Source organism: Gopherus flavomarginatus, chromosome 18 (genome assembly GCF_025201925.1).
Source record: "Gopherus flavomarginatus isolate rGopFla2 chromosome 18, rGopFla2.mat.asm, whole genome shotgun sequence".
Taxonomy (NCBI): Eukaryota; Metazoa; Chordata; order Testudines; family Testudinidae; genus Gopherus; species Gopherus flavomarginatus.
Genome location: NC_066634.1, coordinates 248,929 through 265,906, shown reverse-complemented (window position 1 = coordinate 265,906; position 16,978 = coordinate 248,929). Strand labels below are relative to the sequence as shown.

The following is a 16,978-nucleotide window of genomic DNA, read 5'->3' as shown; positions in this document are numbered from 1 at the left end:
TCCCAGCACTCCCAGGGCAGAGTGTGACGAAGTGGGGTTTTATTCATCTTATTATGTTGCATGTGAGTCTCTGTCCTACACTAATAAGGTGTGTGCCTCAGTTTCCCCATGTACTGCACCAAAGCTTCGGTGGTGGGAATTTGGTGCAGGTGAGGCTGCCCAGCTGTTTGCAGGTATGTAACTGGAGACCCCGGAGGGGGGTGTGACTAAGTGACACCTTTTGCCGGGAAGCAGGACAAAGAGGAGGAGAAGCAACAGATGTGTTGGAGGTCGGTTGCTGGAAGCTAGGCAGTCTACCTGGGGGACTGGAAGAGAGGGGCCCCCATGTGTCTGGCCCCGGACTCCCAAGATGGGCTTGGCTGAAAGTCACCAATTTCTGTTATACACTGTGTTCCTGCCAACGAATACACCGCTCTGTTCTACAGGCTGGCTGAGCGCCATGTCGGGGGGGGGGCAGGGCCCTCTGGCAGCCCCAGGACCCCGCCCGGGGAATTGCTGGGGAAAGCGCGCGGTGGGGCAGGAGATGCTGAATGCTCCGAGGTCAGAGCGAGAGAGGAGGCTCCCCCAGAGTCCTGGCTGGTTTCGACTTGGGAAGTTCCAGAGCATCGCCCGGGGACTCTGACAGAGAGCCTGCCCCATAGGGGCGAGCAATGAAAAACAGCAGGATGGTGCCCCGGCACCTCCACCCGATTATCTCCCCCCTCACATTGCGCCCATCCCACCCCTTGCTCCCCCCAAGGCCATTCCCCCAAAATATGGGCAGGATGCGATGAGCGGAAAGCACCAGCATTTTGGTGCCCCCCCTTCCCCCTGCTTTCACCCTGGCAGACCTGGTCGGCGAAGAGCACCATGATGGTGTAGGTGCCGGGCCCGCGGGGCGTGTAGCGCACAGTGAACGTGTCATTGTCGTTGCGGATGATGTCGAAGTCGATGTCGGCCTCAGCCGGCCCCACCACGCCTGGGGCGCACTTGATCCCAATGCTCACATCACCTGGGCGGCGGGGGACCCAGCAGAGCCATCAGTTCCCCACAGAGCCCCCCTACCCTGCCCCCCTCTGCCATGCCCAGGTGACCCTCAAATCGCCAACCCACCCCCCACAAGTCCCCCTGTGTGGGGGGAGCGCGGAGACCCGTTAGACCGCCCCCACGGCTCCCGCCCTGCAGCCTGCCCCCAACCCCCACCCATCAGCCCCTTAGCTCACCCCCACAAAAACCCTCCTGGCTCTCACCCTGCAGCCTGGCCCCAGGAACCCAGCTCCCCTCCAGCGGCCCCCAGCCCCCCAAGCCCTGCTCGGCTCTCACCCTGCCCAGCCTCGGCACAGTCCACGGTGAAGTAGGTGGGTTCATGGGCCTTGAGCCCCGTCTTGGCCACGCCGGGGCCGTACACCTTCACCTTATGGGGGTGGCTGCCAGCCCCCACATTCACCTGGGGGGAAGGGACAGGTCAGATGGCCCCAGGTGAAGAGCTCAGGGGGGTACCCAGCACCCCGACAGGAAATGGGTCCCAGAAGGCCCCAGCTACAGGGTTCGGGGCGGGAGGGTGCTTGGCATTATAATGCCTATTGCTGCTGTAATACACACAATCCTCCCCACCCCACCCCACCATTGCATTGCCCCCCACCCACTCCCAGAGCCAGGGAGAGAACCCAGGCGTCCTGGCTCCCAGCCCCCACTCCCCTCCTAGAGCTGGGGAGAGAACCCAGGCATCCTGGCTCCCAGCCCCCCCACTCTAACCCACCAGCCCCCACTCCCCTCCCAGAACCGGGGAGAACCCAGGAGTCCTGGCTCCCAGCCCCCACTCCCCTCCCAGGGCTGGGGAGAGAACCCAGGCATCCTGGCTCCCAGCCCCCCCACTCTAACCCATCAGCCCCCACTCCCCTTCCAGGGCTGGGGAGAGAACCCAGGCGTCCTGGCTCCCAGCCCCCCCACTCTAACCCACCAGCCCCCACTCCCCTCCCAGAGCAAGGGAGAACCCAGGCGTCTGGGCAATCCCAGGGTCTCAGTGGGGTGGGAGGCAGACAATGGGGGCGTTATTTCAGGGAGTCACTCCCACCCCCAGGGCCCAGCCTCCGGTGCATTATGGCCCAGAGGCTTCCTGCCTGCCAAGGCCTGGGATCACTAGGCCCAGCCTGTTACCATAGGTAATCCCCCAGTGCAGTATGGGACACGTGCTTCTGGGACCCCCTGTACCCCCCCAGCCCACTGCATTATGGGACAAAATCCCTGGAAAGTGAAGGCCTGGTCTGGAGTCACTAGGCCCAAGCTGTTGCTATGGGCAACCCCCACCCCGGCCCCAGTGCATCCTGGGACAGAGGATCACTACACAGCCAAGGCCTGGGATTGCTACACCCAGGTAGGTCCCCACCCCCACCCAGCCCCAGGGCATTGTGGGACACGCACCCGCCGCTCCCAGGGCATTGTGGGAAATGCCCCCGCCCAGCCCCAGGGCATTGTGGGATACGCACCCACCGCTGTCCAGCCCCAGGGCATTGTGGGACACGGACCCGCCAGCGAGCCCCAGGGCATTGTGGGACACGCACCCGCCAGCGAGCCCCAGGGCATTGTGGGACATGCACACACACACACACACACCCCCCGCCGCCCAGCCCCAGGCCATTGTGGGACATGCACCCGCCACCGAGCCCCAGGGCATTGTGGGACACACCCACCGCCGCCCAGCCCCAGGGCATTGTGGGACACGCACCCGCCGCTCCCAGGGCATTGTGGGAAATGCCCCCGCCCAGCCCCAGGGCATTGTGGGATACGCACCCACCGCCGTCCAGCCCCAGGGCATTGTGGGACATGCACCCGCCAGCGAGCCCCAGGGCATTGTGGGACACACCCACCGCCGCCCAGCCCCATGGCATTGTGGGACATGCACCCGCCACCGAGCCCCAGGGCATTGTGGGACACACGCACCCGCCACCGAGCCCCAGGGCATTGTGGGACACACCCACCGCCGCCCAGCCCCAGGGCATTGTGGGACACGCACCCGCCGCTCCCAGGGCATTGTGGGAAATGCCCCCGCCGCTCCCAGGGCATTGTGGGAAATGCCCCCGCCGCTCCCAGGGCATTGTGGGACACACGCCTACCGCTCCCAGGGCATTGTGGGAAATGCCCCCGCCCAGCCCCAGGGCATTGTGGGACATGCACCCGCCAGCGAGCCCCAGGGCATTGTGGGACACGCGCCTGCCGCTCCCAGGGCATTGTGGGAAATGCCCCCGCCCAGCCCCAGGGCATTGTGGGACATGCACACGCCTACCGCTCCCAGGGCATTGTGGGACACCCGCCACCGAGCCCCAGGGCATTGTGGGACACGCGCCTGCCGCTCCCAGGGCATTGTGGGACATGCACACACACACACACCCCCCGCCGCCCAGCCCCAGGCCATTGTGGGACATGCACCCGCCACCGAGCCCCAGGGCATTGTGGGACACACCCACCACCGCCCAGCCCCATGGCATTGTGGGACATGCACCCACCACCGAGCCCCAGGGCATTGTGGGACACGCGCCTGCCACTCCCAGGGCATTGTGGGACACCCGCCACCGAGCCCCAGGGCATTGTGGGACACGCGCCTGCTGCTCCCAGGGCATTGTGGGAAATGCCCCCGCCCAGCCCCAGGGCATTGTGGGACACGCACCCACCGCCGCCCAGCCCCATGGCATTGTGGGACATGCACCCGCCACCGAGCCCCAGGGCATTGTGGGAAATGCCCCCGCCCAGCCTCAGGGCATTGTGTGACACGCACCCACCGCCGCCCAGCCCCAGGGCATTGTGGGACACGCACCCGCCACCAAGCCCCAGGGCATTGTGGGACACGCACCCGCCGCTCCCAGGGCATTGTGGGACATGCACACACACACACACCCCCCGCCGCCCAGCCCCAGGGCATTGTGTGACACGCACCCACCGCCGCCCAGCCCCAGGGCATTGTGGGACATGCACCCGCCACCGAGCCCCAGGGCATTGTGGGACATGCACCCGCCCCCCCCACCCCCCAGCCCCAGGGCATTGTGGGACATGCACCCGCCCCCCCCCACCCCCCAGCCCCAGGGCATTGTGGGACATGCACCCCCCTCCCGCCGCCCAGCCCCAGGGCATTGTGTGCCACGCACCCACCGCCGCCCAGCCCCAGGGCATTGTGGGACACACGCCTGCCCGCCCCCACCGCCCAGCCCCAGGGCATTCTGGGACATGTGTCCGCTGCCCAGCCCCCAGCAGAGGGCCCCCCCACAGGGCACTCACGCGGTAGGGGCTGTTGGGGATGTTGACGCCCCCCCAGGACACCATGGCCGTGTGTTTCACCGGCTTCTTGGGTACATAGGAGCAGCTGTAGGTGCCGTTGCCGTTGTCCTTCACCGCCACGTCCACTGGGCTGCCCTCCGCATCCTGGGGGCAGAGCGGGTCAGCCGCCAGCCGGCCCCCAGCCCTCCCTCCTCCTCCCCGGGGGGGGCAGAGCGGGTCAGCCGCCAGCCGGCCCCCAGCTCTCCACCCTCGGGTGCCCTCCGCATCTTGGGGGCAGAGTGGGGTCAAGCCCCCAGTTCCCCACTTGGCACCTCCACCAGAATGCACCTGCCCCTCCCTTTCTGTACACAGACATGCTGACCTGCTCCGTCCCATGCCCCCCAGCCTGGGCCACCCCCATCTGGCACCCCCCTCTCCTCACCTGCACCTGGACCTTGAGAGGGGCCTTCCCGCTGTTCTTGGCATCCACTGTGAACTCTGCTGGTTTGTTGATAGCGACACCCGTCTTCTCCAGCCCAGGCCCGTGGGCTTTCACCTGCGAGGGAGGGGACGCAGGTGAGAGGGGACCCTGCCCTCATGTCAGCCCCACTCCCAGCCCTGGACCTCGCTCCCCTTCCTGAGCTGAGGAGAGAACCCAGGAGTCCTAGCTCCCAGCCCCACCCCCCATCCAATCCACCAGCCCCCAGTCCCCTCCCTGAGCCAGAGAGAACCCAGGAGTCCGGGCTCCCAGCCCCACCCCCTGCTCCCCTCCCTGAGCCGGGCGCCCACCCCCAGCCCTGGCAGGCGGTACCTTCTCGGGGTGCAAGTCGCGGGGGGCGGGGCGGATCTCTGCCATGAAAGGGCTGTGGCGAATGTCGGCCCCGTTGCACAGGACGTGCACGGCGTAGTCGCCCGGCTCCTGGGGCCAGTAGCGCACGTCGCAGGAACCGTCACCCCGGTCGTCACACTCGATCCTGGCCTGGGACGGGCCCTCCACTGAGAACCCTGGGGGGGTAGGGGCGTGGAGGGTTGAGACCAGGGCTCTCGACCCCTCCACCGCCCCCCACGCCCAGGCCTCCAGCTCCGCACCCCCAGGAGGAGACCAGCCCCCCCCCAGCCCCTAGCTCCATGGAGGTGGGGTCCCAGCCCTTGCCCTACCCGGGACCCCACCATCTCACGCCCCACCCCAAGGTGGGGACCCCAGCAGCATCCAAAGCCCTAACACCCCAATTGAGATCCGGGGGCCCTGCCAGGAGCAAGCAGCCCCCCAGACCCAGACTGGAGCCCCCTTGCAGCCTCCCCAGCATTTCCCAGACCCCCTCAGCCTTACTTCCTGGGTGGGACCAAGATTGGGGAATCCAGCTCCTCCCAACTGACTCACTCCCCAGCTCCCTCCACCCCCTAGCTCCACGCACCCCCCACCCAGCTCCCTCCTCACCCAGTGTGCCCACGTCGTCCCCGATGGCCTCCACCACGAAGTCAGCCGACTTGCCGCACACGCCGCCCTCCAGCCCTGGCCCCCAGGCCCGGACCTTCTGGCTGCCGCACTCGGGGCCAACCTTCACCTCAAACGGGCTGTGGGGGTGTGGCAGGAGAAGAGCAGGTCACAACGGGGTCCCCATGGCACCACATCCCCCATGTGTCCCTCCTCCCAGGGCATCTCACACACACACACACACACACACACACAGCCCGCATTGGGGCATCGCCCAGGTCCCCACCCAGCACCAGGGCATCCCGTCCCCAGCCATCTCAGCATGCACCAGGCCCCATAGGTACCCAGCCCACTGTGCCCCCCCAGCAGCCCACAGAGCGCTCACCTGCGTGGCACCTGCTGCCCCCCCCAGGTGATGGTGACCGTGTAGTTCCCGGGCAGGGTGGGGAAATACTCGAAGGCAAAAACCCCATCGCCCAGATCCTTCTGCTTCACGCTCTCCAGCCCCTCTGTGGGGAGACGGGATCAGTATGGGGCAGCCCTCCACAGCCCCCCCACCCTCCATGGGGCAGCCCCTCCTGCCACAGGCCCCCCAGATCCTTCTGCTTCATGCTCTCCAGCCCCTCTGTGGGGAGATGGGGTCAGTGTGGGGCAGTCCCCCAGAGCCCCCCCCATGGGGCAGCCCCTCCTGCCACAGGCCCCCCAGATCCTTCTGCTTCACGCTCTCCTGCCCCTCTGTGGGGAGACGGGGTCAGTGTGGGGCAGCCCCCCAGAGCCCCCCCATGGGGCAGCCCTGCAATTGCTGCCTGCACGCCCCAGCCACTCCCCCGGCAGGGGGGGTCCACTCACTTGGGCCCTTGACCGTGACCTTGAGCTCCCCACTGCCAGCGCCTTTCGTGTAGACCTTGAAATCCGCCGGCTCCTTCACCCGGAGCCCCTTGGGCTGCAGCCCTCGCCCTGTGGCCCGGCAGGCGCTGGGGCTACAGGCTGCAGGGGAGGGGAGACAGACCATGAGAGGGACCCAGGCGTCCAGGTGCCTCCCACCCCCACCAGGCACTGGGGTTTCAGTCTCAAAAGAGAGAGGAACCGGGGCTCCCGCTCCCCAGTGACGCACAGCAGGGGGGAGAAAGAGCGAGAAGGACCCAGGTGTCCGGATGCACCCCACCCCCACCAGGCATTGGAGTTATTTGCTAGGCAGTGAGAAAGGGGACCCAGGCATCCGGGGCCACACCCCCGCCACCCAAATGCAGGCTCTCTGGGCCACAGCCCGGCTCCCAGGGGAAGGGGGCACCCACCCGCAGCCCTCCTCCCGCCCCCAAGATCACACAGTACCATTAGCCCCGGGCCGGCCTGGCGCCAGGGTGAGGGGCACCAGCCGAGGTTCCGGGACGGCAGCTCATCGAGAGACAGACAGACAGAGAGAGAGCTAGGACAGCTGGGAGCACAGCAGAGAGAGGAGAGAGAGGGGGGTTACCAGGGGGGCAGACAGAGCAGGGACCCCCCCATGCCCCTTGAGGGAGACCCCCATGCCAGGGGGCAGAGAGAGAGAGAGAGAGAGAGAGCGTGAGAACCCCCCATATCCTTGGGGAACCCCCGAGATGCCCTGGGGGCCCCATGCTGGGGGGAAGAGAGACAGACAGCAGAGACCCCCGCAGACATGGGGCTTTGTGGGAGACCCGCGCTGGCCAGCCCGGCCCCCCGTGCTTACCCTGCCCCACAGCGACGGTGTAGGGGCTGCGGGGGATGGGTGTGCCCCCGAAGGTCACGTGGACGGTGTAGGTGCCCTCAGAGCCTGGGCGGTAGGTGCACCGGAAGGTGCTGTCGCCCTTGTCCTCCAGCTGCTGCTCCACCGTCCCCTTCCGCCCGCTGGGGTCCAGCACCGTCACCTCCACCTCACCGGCTCCTGCGCCTGGGGGGGGGGGGGGGGAGAGGGGTCAGCCCCAGCCCGGCCCAGCCCCCTCACCTCCACCTCACCCGCACCCCTTCACCCGCTGGGGTCCAGCACCATCATCTCCACCTCGCTGGCTCCCACGCCTGGGGGGGGGGAGAGGGGTCAGCCCCGGCCCCCCATGGGATCCCCAAGCCCCCTCACCTCCACCTCACCCGCCCCCGCACCTGGGAGGAGAGGGGTCAGCCCCGGCCCGGCCCCCCTTGGGACCCCACACTCACCGGCCGTAAAGACCTCGAAGGAGGTGACCTTGTTGGCAATGTTGCCCGTGGGCTCCAGGCCGGGCCCCTGGGCCGTCACCCGCCCGGCATCGCCCAACGATTTCCCCACCGTCACCTCGAACGGGCTCTTCGCAATGTGCTGCCCTGCGAACAGCACCGTCACCTGGGGACAGCAGGGTTATAGCGGGAGCCAGACGCCAGGGGGCTGGCAGTAGGAGTGGGGGGGGGGCTGGGAGCCAGGACTCCTGGGTTCTCTCCTGGCTCTGGGAGGGGAGTGGGGGCTGGTGGGTTAGAGCAGGGGGGCTGGGAGCCAGGACTCCTGGGTTCTCTCCCCAGGACTGGGAGGGCTCTGAGACCTGGTGACTAGATTGGAGAGGGGGGAACAAGGGATTCTCACCTTGTGGACCCCCGTCACTTTGGGAATGTATGAGACAGAGAAAGTTCGGTTCTTGTCATTGTTCGCGATGACCTTGGCCTATGGAGAGAAACTGCATTAGATTGAGAGCCCCCCTGCCAGCGCCCCTCACTCCCGACCCGCAGCCCCTGCTAGCCCTGCCCTGGGCTCCCCCCGAGCTCTGCTGGTGCCCCTCACTCCTGACCCGCAGCCCCTGCTAGCCCAGCCCTGGGCTCCCCCCCAGCTGGTGCCCCTCCCTGCCAGCCCTGCCCCCCCAGCCCTGCTGGTGCCCCTCACTCCCAACCCGCAGCCCCTGCCAGCCCTGCCCCCCCCCAGCCCTGCTGGTGCCCCTCACTCCCAACCCGCAGCCCCTGCCAGCCCTGCCCCCCCCAGCACTTCCAGTGCCCCTCACTCCCGACCCACAGCCCCTGCCAGCCCTGCCCCCCCAGCCCTGCTGGTGCCCCTCACTCCCAACCCGCAGCCCCTGCCAGCCCTGCCCCCCCCAGCACTTCCAGTGCCCCTCACTCCCGACCCACAGCCCCTGCCAGCCCTGCCCCCCCACCAGCCCTGCTGGTGCCCCTCACTCCCGACCCGCAGCCCCTGCCAGCCCTGCCCCCCCCAGCTCTGCAGGTGCCCCTCACTCCCGACCCGCAGCCCCTGCCAGCCCTGCCCCCTGCCCAGCCCTGCCGGTGCCCCTCACTCCCGACCCGCAGCCCCTGCCCCCCCCCAGCCCTGCTGGTGCCCCTCACTCCTGACCCGCAGCCCCTGCCAGCCCTGCCCCCCCCAGCCCTGCTGGTGCCCCTCACTCCCGACCCGCAGCCCCTGCCAGCCCTGGCCCCCCCCAGCTCTGCAGGTGCCCCTCACTCCCGACCCGCAGCCCCTGCCAGCCCTGCCCCCTGCCCAGCCCTGCCGGTGCCCCTCACTCCCGACCCGCAGCCCCTGCCAGCCCAGCCCTGCCCCCCCCCAGCTCTGCAGGTGCCCCTCACTCCCGACCCACAGCCCCTGCCAGCCCTGCCCCCCCAGCCCTGCTGGTGCCCCTCACTCCCAACCCGCAACCCCTGCCAGCCCTGCCCCCTGCCCAGCCCTGCTGGTGCCCCTCACTCCCGACCCGCAGCCCCTGCCAGCCCAGCCCTGCCGGTGCCCCTCACTCCCGACCCGCAGCCCCTGCCAGCCCAGCCCTGCCGGTGCCCCTCACTCCCGACCCGCAGACCCTGCTAGCCCAGCCCTGGGCTCCCACCTCTTCTCTGTGCCCAGCTGGGTCCTCCACGTAGACCAGGACGTCGCCCTGGCCAGCGCTGATGGTCTCCACGGTGAACTCCGCCTTTCTCTTCACCATGTTCCCCGTGGCCTCAATACCTGGGGGCGGAGTCAGCCCGGGATGGGGCGGAGTCAGCCCCCCACCCCGGCACACACAGAGGGCAATGGTGATGCAGTCATGGGGTGAGGAGGGGCAGGGGACTGGAGAGCCCCAATGAGGGAGGGGCCTGGCCCCCCAAGTCAGTCTCTGCCCCAGGAGCAGAAGGAGCAGGGAGGGTCAACCCAGAAGTGTCCCCCCAGAGGGGGAGAGGGAGAGGCTGGCCTATGGGGGGGCTACCCCCCCGGTCTGGGCTGGCCTCCAGGACTTACCGGGGCCGTAAGCTCGCGCCTTCTTGGGGTTCAGCTTGGGGCGCAGGGGGGCACCTGGCTTGAGCTTGGCCTTGGGGAACTGGGACAGGTAGGTCATGACCGAGTGCTCGTCCACATTGGGGTCCACGATCTCCTCCGGGGTGATGACCTGCCATGGGGACGGGGGTCAGACCTGCCACCGTGCCCCCCAGCCTGCCCCACATCCCCTGGACACTGCTCCCCCAGCATCCTCCCGGCCTGCCCGGCATCCCCTGGACACTGCTCCCCCAGCCCCCCAGCATACCCCCACCCCCCTGGCCTGCCTCACATACCCTGGACATCGCTCCCCCCCCTCCAGCTCCCCCAGCACCCCCCAGACACCTGCAACCCTAGCTCCAGGAACGCCCCCAGTCCCTCAGGACAGCACCGGCCCCACACCTGGGGGATGCCGAGCCAGTCGTCAGCCTGCTGCATGGCCTCACGGGCGTTGTTGATGGGTTTGCTGGCATCCCAGGAGTCCCAGTCGGGGCAGAGACCTGGGGGAGCAGGGGGGTTAGTGGCACATGGAGTTCCCCCCATCCCCCATTGGGGGCCCTGCTGGCCGCCTCCCCTGGGGGGGGCCAGGGCTGCACTGTGGCCATGGCAGGAGCACAACTGGGGGGGCTGATCTTCCCTCGATCTCACTTCCCTGCCCCCACGAGCCTCCCGATGGCCTGATGCCATCCGCCACAATACCTTGGAGCCAGAAACAATGGCACCATGGGGCACTGCACCCCCTGCCCCCCTCCCCTGTGGCCCCACGTCCCCTGCCCCCAGCCCCCACCCCTGGTGCCCTGCACCCCCAGGCCCCTCCCCCAGTACCCCGCACCCCCCTCCCTGGGGCACTGCACCCCCTGCCCACTCCCCCAGTACCCCACATCTCCTGCCCCCAGCCCCCCTTCCCCGAGGCCCCACAGCCCCCTCCCCCGGGGTCCCAGGCCCTGCCCCCTCACCCGGGGCACAGCTGTCCACCAGGGCCCCCAGGGCCCGCCCGCTCTGCCAGTCCTTGCTGAAGTTGGTGATGGGCAGCTCGGGCAGCTTGTTCTGGATCCAGCCCAGCAGCCGCTGCTTCGGCGTCTGCTTCTTGGTCTCCTCGTCGTCCTCCTCGTCCCACATGGGCATGGAGATGGAGTAGTGCAGGATGAGCGTCCAGATCAGCCCCAGGATCAGCTTCAGGTTCCCATCCACGATGGCCTTGCTGTCTGCGGGGAGACAGGGGGTCAGCACGGGGGGCCGGGCGCCAGCATCCCACTCCCCCTCGTCCCCCTGCACCGAGCATCCCTCTCAGCCCCCACCCCCGTACCCAGGAAAACACATTAATGGTTTCTTCCGGAGGGCTGTGGGTCAGGAGTGGGGGGCACCCATGGAGCTAGGGGGAGCCCAGGGCTGGGCTGGCTAGGGCTGCAGGTCAGGAGTGAGGGGCACCGGCAGGGCTGGTGGGGCTGGGCTCGGCTGGCAGGGGCTGCAGGTCGGGAGTGAGGGGCACCCATGGAGCTAGGGGGAGCCCAGGGCTGGGCTGGCTGGTGCTGCGGGTCGGGAGTGAGGGGCATTGGCAGGGCTGTGGGGGGGCAGGGCTCAGCTAGCAGGGGCTGCGAGTCAGAAGTGAGGGGCATCGGCAGAGCTGGGGGGTAGGGGCAGGGCTGGGGGTCGGGAGTGAGGGGCACCGGCAGGGCTAGGGGAGGCAGGGCTGGTGGGGCTGGGCTCGGCTAGCAGGGGCTGCAGGTCGGGAGTGAGGGGCACCCATGGGGCTAGGGGGAGCCCAGGGCTGGGGGTCGGGAGTGAGGGGCTCCAGCAGGGCTGGGGAGGAGCAGGACCAGGCTGGCAGGGGCTGCGGGTCAGGAGTGAGGGGCACCGGCAGAGCTGGGGGGTAGGGGCAGGGCTGGGGCTGCGCGTTGGGAGTGAGGGGCACCGGCAGAGCTGGGGGGTAGGGGCAGGGCTGGGGGTCGGGAGTGAGGGGCACCGGCAGAGCTGGGGGGGAGCAGGACCAGGCTGGCTGGGGCTGCGCGTTGGGAGTGAGGGGCACCGGCAGAGCTGGGGGGGAGCAGGACCAGGCTGGCAGGGGCTGTGGGTCAGGAGTGAGGGGCACCGGGGGTCCAGCCATGACCCTTCCATCAGGGGATCCACCCGGCCCCAGAAGAAGACTGTTTCCCAGGCTGCCCCATGTCCATTCATTGCAGACCCCTCCCCCACCCTGCGGCGGGGCTGGCTTGGGGCCCGGATTGAGGGGGAGGGGAACTGGCGGGAGGGGGGGGGCGCTGAGACCACAGAGACAGAGCCCAGCCTGACTCACTCTGGGGACAGGAGCCAGGGCCCAGGAGCAGGGGCTGCAGGTCGGGACTGAGGGGCACCAGCACCACCCCCTCTCCATGTGTCCCAGCCCCCTGCTCCGACCCACAAGCCCCCACTCCCTTCCCAGAGCTGGGAGAAAACCCAGGTGTCCGGGCTCCCAGCCCCCCCTGCTGTAACCACCAGCCCCCACTCCCCTCACAGAGCAGGGGACAGAACCCAGGTGTCCAGGCTCCCAGCCCCCCCTGCTCTAACCACCAGGCCCCACTCCCCTCACAGAGCAGGGGAGAGAACCCAGGCGTCCGGGCTCCCAGCCCCTTGTAAGCCCCTGAGCAGAGCACTGCACAGAGGAATGGTCACCCCCCAACACCCCCAAACTGTCTGTGCCCATCCCCTGGGGGGCTGGGCAGGGGGACCCCAGCCCATCTCCATGCCATGGGGGATCCCCCTGCACCCGCAGGGCACACGGTACGTGAACAGGGTCAGTGTCAGCCCACTGGGATCCCCCAGTGCCCTGTCCCTCAGGGCGGGGAGTCCCGGCCCAGCCAGGCCAGCACGCGGGGGGGTCTTGCCAGGATCTCCCCCTCATTTTAGGGGATGACCCACCCCTCCCTCTATTCCCGGAGGCTCCGCCCGACACTCCAACATTTTTTAGCCTTATATGGAGCGGCCGCCAGACACCGACTCCTCCCGATGGATCCTGCATCCCCCCCAGCACCAGGGGAGGGGGGCCCAGGCCCCGCCCAGTCCAGGCCCTGAATGAGAGCAGGGAGCTCCCAGCCTGGGACAGTTACTCCTACTCCAGGCGGGACCAGCCTGGCCCTGGGCCCCCCAACCCCGCCGGTGCCCCTCACTCCCGACCCGCAGCCCCCGCCAGCCTGGCCCTGGGCCCCCCAACCCCGCCGGTGCCCCTCACTCCCGACCCGCAGCCCCCGCCAGCCTGGCCCTGGGCCCCCCAACCCCGCCGGTGCCCCTCACTCCCGACCCGCAGCCCCCGCCAGCCTGGCCCTGGGCCCCCCAACCCCGCCGGTGCCCCTCACTCCCGACCCGCAGCCCCCGCCAGCCTGGCCCTGGGCCCCCCAACCCCGCCGGTGCCCCTCACTCCCGACCCGCAGCCCCCGCCAGCCTGGCCCTGGGCCCCCCAACCCCGCCGGTGCCCCTCACTCCCGACCCGCAGCCCCCGCCAGCCTGGCCCTGGGCCCCCCAACCCCGCCGGTGCCCCTCACTCCCGACCCGCAGCCCCCGCCAGCCTGGCCCTGGGCCCTCCAACCCCGCCGGTGCCCCTCACTCCCGACCCGCAGCCCCCGCCAGCCTGGCCCTGGGGCCCCCAACCCCGCCGGTGCCCCTCACTCCCGACCCGCAGTCCCCGCCAGCCTGGCCCTGGGCCCCTCAACCCCGCCGGGGCCCCTCACTCCCGACCCGCAGCCCCCGCCAGCCTGGCCCTGGGCCCCCCAACCCCGCCGGTGACCATCACTCCCGACTCACAGCCCCCGGCCAGCCTGGCCCTGGGCCCCCCAACCCGCCGGTGCCCCTCACTCCCGACCCGCAGCCCCTGCCCCCCAGCCCTACCGGTGCCCCTCACTCCTGACCCGCAGCCCCTGCCAGCCTGGCCCTGGGCCCCCCAACCCCGCTGGTGCCCCTCACTCCCGACCCGCAGGCCCCGCCAGCCTGGCCCCGCTGGTGCCCCTCACTCCCGACCCGCAACCCCCACCAGTCTGGCCCTGGGCCCCCCAACCCCGCCGGTGCCCCTCACTCCCGACCCGCAGGCCCTGCCAGTCTGGCCCTGGGCCCCCTAACCCCTCCCAGTGCCCCTCACTCCCAACCCACAGGCCCCGCCAGCCTGGCCCCGCTGGTGCCCTTCACTCCCGACCCGCAGGCCCCGCCAGCCTGACCCCGCTGGTGCCCCTCACTCCCGAACTGCAGGCTCCGCCAGCCTGGCCCTGGGCCCCCCAACCCCACCAGTGCCCCTCACTCCCGACTCGCAGGCCCCCCCAGCCTGACCCTGGGCCCCCAACCCCGCCAGTGCCCCTCACTCCTGACCCGCAGCCCCCGCTAGCCTAGCCCTGCTGGTGCCCCTCACTCCTGACCCGCAGCCCCTGCTAGCCTGGCCCTGGGCCCCCCAGCCGTGCAGGTGCCCCTCACTCCCGACCCGCAGCCCCGCCAGCCTGGCCCTGGGCCCCCCAACCCTACCGGTGCCCCTCACTCCCGACCTGCAGCCCCCACTAGCCTGGCCAGTGCCCCACACTCCCAACCCGCAGCCCCTGCTAGCTCGGTCCTGGGCCCCCCAACCCTACCAGTGCCCCTCACTCCCGACCCACAGCCCCTGCTAGCCTGGCCCTGGGCTCCCCCTAGCTCTGCCGGTGCCCCTCACTCCTGACCTGCAGCCCCTGCTAGCCCAGCCCTGGGCCCCCCAGCTCTGCCGGTGCCCCTCAATTCCCCACAGGAGCCTTTAGAGACCGATGACCCCGATGGGTGTCCCTTACAGTGTCCAGATAGGTCTTACCCCAAGTCTCCAGCAGTACATGGCCATGCCCCCCTTCTGCACAGACTCCCCCACACACACCTAGCCAGCACCTTGGAGGGAGCTTTAATTCCCAGTCAGCCCCCCCAGCCAGGCCCAGGCCGCATTCCACTGTGGGCCCCGCATTCCCCAGGCCCTAACCACCTTCTGGTGCCCACAGCTCCTCTGAGCTGCCGGAGAAGGGGGCCTGATGAGGCGACCCCCACATCCTCCCAGCCCCCTTCCTTCCGCTGGGCTCTGGCCCGGGTGAACAGCACAATCCTGGGATGAGAAACAGACCCGGCCCCCCCCCCCCCGGCCTTTGTTACAGGCTGCATAATGGAGACTCCCCTCCCCCAGGCCGCAGTGCCCCTCACTCCCGACCCGCAGCCCCTGCCAGCCCAGCCCTGACCCCCAGCTCTGCCGGTGCCCCTCACTCCCGACCCGCAGCCCCTGCCAGCCCAGCCCTGACCCCCAGCTCTGCCGGTGCCCCTCACTCCCGACCCGCAGCCCCTGCCAGCCCAGCCCTGACCCCCAGCTCTGCCAGTGCCCCTCACTCCCGACCCGCAGCCCCTGCCAGCCTGGCCTGTGCCCCCTCCCAGCCCCGCCGGTGCCCCTCACTCCCGACCTGCAGCCCCCTGCCAGCCCAGCCCTGGACTCCCCGCCCCTCGTCGTGCTGGGACCATCCAGTGAGAAGCGAATTGGTCTTGTGGGTTGCGGGGGGGGGGGGGGGAGCTGCACATCTTTACTCCCGGGGGGCTGCCCCACGCCGGGGTCACAGGGGATGCATCTACACCCCCAACTGCTTCCTGCCCCATCTCAGAGCCCCAACCCCGAGCTCCGTGGGGAGACGGTCCAGGGAGTCCCCCCCGTCACATGGTGAGGAGGGGGGAAGCGTCCCAGGGGAGTTTGGGGGGCTGAGCTTGGGATGGACCCCCCCAGGAATCGTTCCCTTTTCCTGCTCTTCCCCCAGCCCCACAGGGAGCCAGGCCGCTGAGCCCCCAGATAGCCCCACCCCACAGCTTCCCCTGTCACCACCACCGCTAGGAGCCTAAGTCAGCAGCAGCCCCTGTGGGGGGCTCCCTGCCCCACCCCCCAGCCACAGACCCGCTCCCTCAGCTCGCCCCCATGCACAGACCTAGAGCTCCCCACTTCGGGTGCCCCATTCCGACACCCACCAAAACTCCGCTCGTGTCGCCAAGATCCTCACCAGGGGCCAAGCCCATGCCCCCATTCATCCCCCGCTGCCACCGCATCTTCCCCCGAGGGACCCCCATCTCTCCCTGCTCCCTGGGACCCCCCCGGAGCCCCCTAGCACCGCCATTCCCTCACAGGGACCCCCGGGCACCCCGGAGCCCCCTCAGAGCCGCCATTCCCCCCCAGGGACCCCCCGGAGCCCCCCTAGCACCGCCATTCCCTCACAGGGAGCCCCGGGCACCCCGGAGCCCCCCCAGAGCCGCCATTCCCCCCGGCGCCCCCCCCCGGCTCACCGATGGAGACCAGCTTGATGTTCTCGCGCTCCAGGAACTCCAGCGCCACCGACACGTTCTCCAGCTGCATCTGCCGGAAGGTGGGGCGCTGGTTGTACTTGCGCCCCAGTTTCTTCTGGCTCAGCACCTCGAGCAGCGCGATGAGCCGCAGCCCGTCGGCCAGGTCCGCCTGCAGGTTGGCGATGCGCTTCTGGACGCACTTCAGGTGCTCGTTGCCACCAGCGGGTGAAGGTGTTTTGCTGGATTTTCTTCCAGGGCGCGTCCTCCGCCAGGTCCTTCTCCGTGGCCGGCATCTCGCCCGCAGCCACCGCCTCGCCCGCAGCCGCGCCGGCCTGGGGCAGCCGCGCCTGGGAGCCGCTCATTATAACGGCGGGGCGGGGCCGAGCTGGGGAGGAGCCGGGGGCGTGAGCGGGGGGCGGGGAGACCGCTGGGGGGGCGCGGGGAGATCCCCCCCTCCCCTGGGAGCGGGGCGCGGGGAGACCGCTGGGGGTGCTGGGGGGGGGCGCCGGGAGATCCCCCCTCCCCTTGGAGCGGGGCGCGGGGAGATCCCCCCCTCCCCTGGGAGTGGGGCGCGGGGAGACCGCTGGGGGTGCTGGGGGGGGGGCGCCGGGAGATCCCCCCTCCCCTGGGAGCGGGGCGCGGGGAGACCGCTGGGGTGCTCGGGGGGGGCGCCGGGAGATCCCCCCTCCCCTGGGAGCGGGGCGCGGGGAGACCCCTGGGGGCGCTGGGGGGGGCGCGGGGAGATCCCCCCCTCCCCTGGGAGCGGGGCGCGGGGAGACCGCTGGGGGTGCTGGGGGGGGCGCCGGGAGATCCCCCCTCCCCTGGGAGCGGGG

The 16,978-nt window shown here is 70.0% G+C and overlaps 1 protein-coding gene across 1 annotated transcript in view; it reads right to left on the bottom strand.

The window, feature by feature from the left end:
- LOC127036811 (filamin-A-like) overlaps positions 1 to 16,507 on the bottom strand; it is a 39,166-nt gene extending 22,659 nt beyond the window's left edge. The window contains 17 exon segments of the mRNA XM_050928039.1: positions 831 to 991; positions 1,303 to 1,426; positions 4,249 to 4,392; positions 4,670 to 4,783; positions 5,039 to 5,232; positions 5,666 to 5,802; positions 6,048 to 6,171; positions 6,512 to 6,649; positions 7,371 to 7,571; positions 7,832 to 7,994; positions 8,229 to 8,306; positions 9,463 to 9,581; positions 9,852 to 9,999; positions 10,269 to 10,366; positions 10,823 to 11,071; positions 16,146 to 16,359; positions 16,361 to 16,507. Coding sequence (XP_050783996.1) covers positions 831 to 991; positions 1,303 to 1,426; positions 4,249 to 4,392; positions 4,670 to 4,783; positions 5,039 to 5,232; positions 5,666 to 5,802; positions 6,048 to 6,171; positions 6,512 to 6,649; positions 7,371 to 7,571; positions 7,832 to 7,994; positions 8,229 to 8,306; positions 9,463 to 9,581; positions 9,852 to 9,999; positions 10,269 to 10,366; positions 10,823 to 11,071; positions 16,146 to 16,359; positions 16,361 to 16,507 — 2,553 coding nt within the window.
- Between the last annotated feature and the right edge of the window lie 471 nt (positions 16,508 to 16,978).